At 41.5% G+C, this 8,461-nt stretch overlaps 1 protein-coding gene across 5 annotated transcripts in view; it reads right to left on the reverse strand.

The window, feature by feature from the left end:
* The window catches only part of SGO1 (shugoshin 1), a 14,908-nt gene extending 9,281 nt beyond the window's left edge, over positions 1 to 5,627 (reverse strand). Inside the window, exons 1-3 of one of the 5 annotated variants that reach the window (XM_037736227.1) lie at positions 5,385 to 5,627; positions 2,657 to 2,805; positions 2,379 to 2,575 (exon numbers count right to left, since the gene is read on the reverse strand). In XM_037736227.1, the coding sequence (XP_037592155.1) occupies positions 2,379 to 2,575; positions 2,657 to 2,798 (339 nt within the window). In that variant the 5' untranslated portion in view covers positions 2,799 to 2,805; positions 5,385 to 5,627. Of the gene's footprint in view, positions 1 to 2,378; positions 2,576 to 2,656; positions 2,806 to 4,769; positions 5,354 to 5,384 lie in introns of those variants that run through there. The other 4 variants (XM_017522537.2, XM_017522534.2, XM_037736228.1 and 1 more) reach the window with 4 other exon arrangements.
* Between the last annotated feature and the right edge of the window lie 2,834 nt (positions 5,628 to 8,461).

The raw sequence follows: 8,461 nt of genomic DNA on the forward strand, positions 1-8,461 counted from the left end.
AAAAAGAAAAGGGATGGAGGTGGGAACAATGAGGGAGAGGGAAGCTTCTTATGGTTTTGGCCTAAACAAATGGGTAGGCTGCTTCACTGAGATGAGTAAGACTTATAAAGGAAGGTAGGAAGTATACAGTATCTTTGGAGGAGGCGCTTTATATAAGGTATGTTTGAGATCCCTCATAAATGTTTAAGTGGAGATATCAAATACTGGCTGTGTGTGTATACATGTTTGTTTTTAGATTCTGAACTATAAACTGGAACGGCATTAGCAGACAGACAGTACATAAAGCTATGAGAGGGAATAAGATGAGTCTGCAACAATTGGCATTCATTCATTTTTTGAAATATAGTCTTGCTTTGTTACCTAAGCTGAAGTGCAGAGGTGCTATCATAGCTCACTGAGGCCTTGAACTCCTGGGCCCCAGCAATCCTCCTACCTCAGCCTCCCAAGTAGCTGGGACTACAAGTGCATGCCACCACAACTGGCTAATTTTTATTTTTTATTTTATAATGATGGGGGTCTTGCTGTTTTGCCCAGGGTGGTCTTGAACTCCTGGGCTCAAGTGATCCTCCCACCTCAGCCACCTAAAGTGCTCAGATTTATAGGCATGAGCCAATGTGCCTGGCCAACAACTGACATGTAAAGGTAGACTGAGGAAGAAGTCAGAAAAGACTGACATGGGACAGTCGGAAAAGTAGAAAGAAAACCAGGGGAGCATAATATCATGAAATCTAAGAGATCAAAGTATTTCAAGTAAAAAATGGTCCCTGTTTTGTATATTATTACTGGAAGATCAAGAAGAAAGGGAAGTAACCACTGAATTTGGAGGTTAAGTAACCAAATGCCTTTGGAGGAATTGTTTCCCCCTACTAGTTGACTGAACAAGGAAAAGAAAAATTTAGAAAACACTATATTCTGGAAAGAAAAAAAAAAAAAGAACTCTAAGCCAGGCATGGTGGCTTACACCTGTAATCCCAGCATTTTGGGAGGCTGAGTTGGGTGGATCACTTGAGGCCAGGAGTTTGAGACACCTGACCAACATGGCAAAACCCCATCTCTACTAAAAAAATAAAAATTAGCCAGGTGTGGTGGTGCACACCTGTAATCCCAGCTACTTGGGCGGCTGAGGGAGAGAATTGCTTGAACCCAGGCAGTGGAGGCTGCAGTAAACTGAGATTGCGCCACTGTCCTCTAGCTTGGGTGACAGAGCAAGACTCTGTCTCAAAAAGAAAAAATAAAATCTAACCCTCCCATGAAGGTAAAGAAAACATACCTAATTTTTATAGAGGCAGTTTTCAAATATACCATATATGTACTTATTGCCTATCTGTGTGTGTATGTATATATTACACGTGTTTAAATCACACGGAGAAAAAAAAAGGGAATCAATAGGGAAGCAAGAACTGACTTGAATTCCATTCTCAAGTACCTGCCTGCCTCCTCCCATGCCCCCTCCTCCTCCCACCCCTCACTTCCTCCCACCACCTCACCTCCTCCCACCGCGCCCCTATATCCCTACCCTAATCATTATATTCTTGCTTTCTTATCTGACCTTCAGGCCTAAGTGCCAACTCAACTGTTTTCACTGGCACAGCAAACCAATGGCCACTGGGAAGAAATTAAATGTTCTGTTAACATCTGACACTTGCCACTGCTTTTTTTCTTTCTCTGCCACATTTCCCTGGCAGTGGCTTCTGGGAAAAGGGAAAAATAAACTAGCTCTCATCATTACTTTTTTCATAGGTAATAATACACATTACTGTGTATACAATGATACACAATAGTACAGTGAGACACAAAGAATCTCCTAAAGCAAACTTTCTCCATATCTGTTATATTTTGGCTAGCAGGACCATAATTGAACACCTTCTTTATAATCTTAGACACAAAGGGAATCAGATTAAAAATTTGATGAGCAAAATGTTTATGACATTACTTGTCTGGGAATTAGTCTTCTCTATTTAGCCAAAAAGTAGGTAAAAACGATTCTCCAAAAAGCACTTAAAATTACTCCCTATGACCCAAACAAAGGTAGTTCTTATAAAACCCCACTGGATATAGCAAAAAAATAAGAAACTTTGACTCACTTAGTTGAACATTCAAATGGACCAGCAATGCAAAAGGCTAAACTACTTCTGTACCCTGTCTTGCTACCTGCTTTAAGAACCATATTAGGCAGGAACAGGCTTCAAACACCTATATGCTTGAAGCTTTCTTAACTGGGCAAATGCAATAGCAGTGCTGGAGCACTAAAGAAGGACATTTTAAACAATTCATGCATAATTGAGCTATCAGTAATTCATTTAAATAACATAATTGATCTAAACTATTAATTCATGGCTTAACCAAACTAAGAAATTTGGCCTTAGTAAAGAAAATACCTGAGCAGGTTCTTTTGTTTGTTGTGATCTAAGTTTTCCTTTCAATGCATGTAGGTGACATGTGAGATAGTAACATTCTTTTCTCAGCTGTAGGATGGTATCTTGGGCTTCTCTCACTTTGGCTTTTTCATTTTCCAAAGCTAAAACTAACATTTTGTTGTTGTCTTGGTAATTTTTCAGCAGTGTAGAAGTGTTGGCTAAAAGTGGATAAAAAATTTATCAGTTATTAAATCTAAACTTTAAAAGTGATATAAAAGAGCAACATAAAAATCTCTTACTGATTGCTTGGCATGGTGCAACTATAAAAGACCTGCGTTTGCCAATCTCTGCCAAGTTTTTATTCCTTTTCTCTTTCATTCTCTTCTTTATGTCTTCAAGACTCTCTTGAAAGGACTTTTTCAGGCACCTTTCCTTGGCCATCTTCTGCCTAGACAATAAAAAATAATTTTTATCAGAGAGAATATTATCAAATATAAAACTTAAGAAACAGACTGTTCATAATGAATGCATTAAATAAACTGTAGAATTATCTCAAAGTAGTTAGCTAACTTGATAATAAATTTTGCACCTTTAAAATCTCATTAATATTTTTGATGTCATCTCAGGCACTTTATAGTAAAGCTTTATTGAATATAGATTTCCAACCCAAAGATTCCACAATATGTCACTTATTCATTCTTTTAACAAATACTCACTGTGGGGTATATGCAAGACACTACTGAAAATGCTTATTATTCTATTTATGCCATTATTATTTATGCTTTTTATGGAAAATGTTTAGGACCAACTTTTAGTGCTTAGGCTTACAGCATTAGTTCAGAGGCAATCATATATTTGGGTTTTGTTTTCCAGCTCGTCTCTAATGATCAGGCCATTCAATTATTCTCCCATACTCTTAATCCAATTATCACTTATGATATTCACACACTCCCAAGAAAGTCAAGGTGATCCTCAGAGGTTTAAACTATGTAGCACTGCATACGATTTTAATAGGCTATTGTAACAATTGCAGAGCTGGAAAGAGCAGGAACTTGGACAGAGGAACAATCTAGCATTCTCAAAGTATGGCTAAAGGTTAGGGCTCTTTACTCCCAATAAATTATGAACATAGCAAAGACGACATTAAATATTGTTCTGCATACAGTCAAACGTAGCAAAACTGACAGGGGAATATACTATTAAATACATACGTGTATACTTAATCTTTCAATGTTGCACGTCAGGTAGGCTTTAGCATGCTACTAAACATGTCAAACTACTTTTCGCAAACATCTTTTACTATAGATTGCACTTTACAGATCTTAGAATTGCAAAAAAAAAAAAAAAAAATCGTTTCCAATAATAATCTATGCATACAATTTCACCATAAAGGATATCTTCCTAAACCTTACACTCTCTTATTTTCTCCAGGCCTTATTTTCCTTTATGCAATGTCTGGAATCTTAAATATAGATACTGTAGATACCACTTAAGAACTTTCTTTCTACCAAAGTATATACAATATATACTGGGAGGTTCTTAGCAGAGCTAGGGTATCTATTTTTAAAAGCACTAATGGTAAGAAGGTTCACACAATTAAGTTAGAATTGGAGATGTTTGAGAGTCATAAAGATTAAGACACTGATTTAGTTTATTTTAAAGGCAAAGCCTTACCTAAAAAGTTTTAGCTATTACTTTTAATCAAGTTAAAATCACAAAAGAAACTTGTCATATTAAAAGTTTTATATCCTGTCTAAGGCGAAGGTGATAGCAGGGGGTGGGGCAGACAGAATGAAAGCAAAGACAGGCTACAGTGCGAGATGACGGTCTCAGTGTGTACAGTACTCCCGTAAGCGTTTTGGATTCAAAAAACCCTAGCATATTTGATCTCAAATTAGTCCTGCTGCGAAGACAGCCAGGTAGGACACTAGACAGCGCCGGCCTCTCCAGGGCAACTGAGGAAGATAATGGCCTGGACTAGGAAGGACGTCAACCTTATCACGCTGCACAAAGAACTGCTGTCAATTTTCTTGTGTCCTTATGTTGAGCCAGGCTTTTAACTACTGTAAAAAGCTTTGCACATCACTTATCTACACAATTCTGAAAAGCAGGAAATTAGGGTCTCCATTTATTTAACGTAAGAAGCCGGAACATCTGAAAGCGCAGATCGAGTGGCTGAACGGCAGAAAGCGCGCGGCCAGTGGGACTCCACAGCCCACGCTTTCGACCACCGAATTTAGAACGATACTGAGAACAGAAGGGAAGTCAAACAGGGATCATCACTACGCCCTTGCTTCACACCTTAAAAACGACGTCCTCCTCTTTCAGGGACTCCAGAAAAGCCGAGGGGAGGTGGGGCTAGCGGATATGGGCCAGGCGAGCCTCCCGCTGCAGGCGTGTCCAGAACGATACCTTGGTCACTACTTCTGCAACACCTATCTTCCTCCTCCTCACATTTCAAGGCTCTTCAAGGATCTCCCGCCACGCACGAGCCCCGCGCGCTGGGCCCTACAGGGCCGTAGCACCGTCTCCCGTCGCCGGCAACTTCCGCCGCCACATTCGAAATTCTCCGCCTCGCTCATCCATTGGCTGGTTGTCGCACCCAACACCACCTGCGCAGGCAGAGCCCCGTCTCGTCGGGCGACGTCACGTGACACACACTCGCTCTCGTCCACATCCGGGCATCCACCCAGCCCCAGCTCCTCCCAGGGGCGGAGCCCGCAACCCGCCGGGACTTTTCACTCGGAGTCGCGGGGCTTTTACGGGTGGAGTCGCTCCGAGACCTTTAAGGCGGGGTGTGTTAGGTTGTCCTAAGCTTCCTGTTTTCTTCAGCCTGACAGCTTCCAGTGTCTCGTGTTGTGCTCAAAGGCTCCCTCTTGTGAGAAGAATCTCTTTGGTTGCCTGTTTAAGCAGTCAGCCAGCTTTGCAACACGGAGGCAGCTTCTAGGGAGGTTAAAACCAAAGCAAGGAGCAAATTCTGGATTAAAGAGGTATTATTAGGGAAACTGCAGATATCTGAAATTTCACCTTCATGTTCTTTCTCTTTGCCGGGTACCTCTGGCTCTTTAACTCTTCTCGGGAAATGGCACCAACATCCATCCAGGTAACCGACCAGAAGCCTGAGAAATCATCCTTAATGATCTTTATTCTCTCTTAACCTTTCCCCGCCCGCCCAGTCAGTCACACGGTCCTCTCAATTTTTTTCTCACGCCCACTTTTCCCCACTAACTCAGCGTCCAACCTAATCTCATTCCCTAAATTCCACTAGTAGCCACTGTGACTGCAGACTCGCCTCCCTGTATTCTTCATAGAGTAATATTTTTACAAAGCAAGTATCAAATAGGAAACTTTCCAGTGGCTCCTTATTGCATTTAAGGTGCAGTCCAAACTCTTTTAAGATATTTTATCCTCATAGAGCCCCGTGATTTCTGGTTGTACCACTTGTACATTTTCTTTAATTTCCTTAAAATTCCTACCATTTTGCTAATGCAGTTCTGTCAAGAACATTCTTTCCCTTGGCCTCACTTACTCCTGTGTATACCGAAGTTCTCACTGTAGAGGAAGACTTATCTTCCCCTAAAGCCCCTTAGTACCTGCTTTACGCTTTCTTACCTCAGCCTCCCGAGTAGCTGGGATTATTGGCGCCTGCCGGGCTAATTTATATATTTTTGGTAGAGATGGGGTTTCACCATCTTGGCCAGGCTGGTCTTGAACTCCTGACCTCGTGATCCACCCGCCTCGGGCTTCCAAAGTGCTGGGATTACGGGTGCGAGCCCGGCCTGTTGTTTTTTAAAGGTAACTAGCACATGCTCACTCTAGTGAGAATGGGCAGAGGGTTTTTTTTGTTGTTTGAGGTCAGAGAGTATGAAGTGAAAAGTGAGAGCAGAGAGTAAAGCCAGCTTCGTGAGCAGGCAACCAGTGCTTAGAAGGGTTGTGGATTTGGTTTAATGCTCTGCTGTTGCCATCTTGAAATGCTTAGTGGCTGATATTTGAACTTAGGTTTTGTAAGTGATGTCTGATGACACAACGGAGCAGTCTTGTGAGCAGATGTAATTCATGCAATGTTTGTGTCTGTCAGACCGTTTCCTGCTGCCCCATGTCATACAGTCTTCAGGATGCTCACGAAATGGCTTCCATGAAACACTTATTCTGTAGTTAGGGACCTAAGTGCAAAGTGCTCAGAAAGGCTTACACGTACCATCTTGAAATTATTATTATTATGTTCTTTGAGACGGAGTCTTCCTCTCTCTCCCAGGCTGGAGTGCAGTGAGGTGATCTCAGCTCACTGCAACCTCCGCCTCCCGGGTTCAAGCAGTTCTCCTGCCTCATCCTCCCGGGTAGCTGGGATTACAGGCATCCACCACCACGTCCCACTAATTTTTGTATTTTTTGTAGAGGCAGGGTTTCCCCATGTTGCCCAGGCTGGTCTCAAACTCCTGAACTCAAGTGATCCGCCCACCTTGGCCTCCCAAACTGGGATTACAGGCTGAGCCACCATGCCCAACCACCTTATTGTATTTTCTAACCACTTACACTAAAAGTGATGGCATGAGAGGAAAAGGAAAGATAAGACATTCCACAGTTCCGTTTATTTTCGGTCCTTCTCTACTTACCGGTAAGCTGAAGGTATTTGTCTTGCATTTTGGACAAGGAGCGTCATATTTTCATTTCACATGGGCCTACACAGATTATATAGCTGGCCCTGACCAGCTATAGTGTGTCTTGCCTGTTCCCTTTTTAAAAATGAGTCAGACTTCAAATCAGGTCTTTATTATTAAATCCTTCAATAATAGAAATGGCTGAATTTAGGGGTGATGAGGGAAAATACCACCAGAGTCCTAGCATGAGTAACTTTCGTGTATCAAAATGTACTACTGCCTCTGATTTAAGGAAATTGAATTCCTGTTGGAATCAACAGCTCTTTTAAAATATTGTGGAAACTACAACTGTTGCCAGGAAGAGTGCACATATTCCCTTTTGAACAAAAAAGTGTATATTTCAAAGAGTACTAAATGTTGTGAATTGGAGTTTGAACCCGGGAAGCCTGGCTCCAAAGTCCATGCTATTAACAACTAGACTATATTCTGCTATTTCTCCCTTTTATTATATCACAGTAGTACCCAGCCTCATTCAGAGATAATCCGTGGTTTAATTATATCAGCAAAGTTGTGTAGGAACATGTCATCTAGCAGATAAACTGAGAAGAACCTATGAAAGGGGACCCAAAAGTAGTCAAAATTCCTTGTTTAATTTAATAGATATTAGAATGGTTATGGCATAATTCAAATCATTTTAACTTCTTAAAAATCTTGCTCTCATATAATATCTCATATAATCTTGCTCTCATGTAATATAATATCTGTAGCTGCATTACTTTCAGGGTTTTTCAAAATGCGAATGCATGTTATTTCTACTTTTGTTAATTTTAGCTTTATGATGTATTTCAAATATAATGAGGCCAGGTGCGGTGGCTCAGGCTTATAATCCCAGCACTTTGGGAGGCCGAGGCAGGTGGATTGTTAGGTCAGGGGTTCGAGACCAGCCTGACCAACATAGTGAAAACCCTGTCTCTACTAAAGAACAAAAAGTTATCTGGGCATGTTGACATGTGCCTGTAATCCCAGATATTCAGGAGACTGAAGCAGGAGTATCGCTTGAACCCGGGAGGCAGAGGTTGCAGTGAGCTGAGATCACACCATTGCACTCCAGCCTGGGTGACAGGGTGAGACTCTGTCTCACACACACAAAAAGGTATATATATATAAAATCAACACTCGCATTCTCCCCTGCAAGTTCCTAAAATCCCAGTAAAACTGCTTGTTTTTAATCTTTAACTGCCTTGTTCCTAACATTTATTACTCTATGCAGATTTTACTGACTTTGATTTTTACTTACGGAGCTGAAGTCCTGCACAGACTTGATACCTTCTCTTTCTTTTTGATTTTTCCTTAGTTGTTGTTTTCTTCTGACAGGGTTTCTCACTCTGCTGCCCAGGCTGGAGTGTAGTGGCGCAATCATGGCGTGTACAGCCTTAACTTCTCGGGCTCAAGTGATCCTACCACCTCAGCCTCTTGAGTAGCTGGCACCATAGGCATGCATTGCTA

The sequence above is a fragment of the Cebus imitator genome, unplaced genomic scaffold, assembly GCF_001604975.1.
Source record: "Cebus imitator isolate Cc_AM_T3 unplaced genomic scaffold, Cebus_imitator-1.0 Scaffold24, whole genome shotgun sequence".
NCBI lineage: Eukaryota > Metazoa > Chordata > Mammalia > Primates > Cebidae > Cebus > Cebus imitator.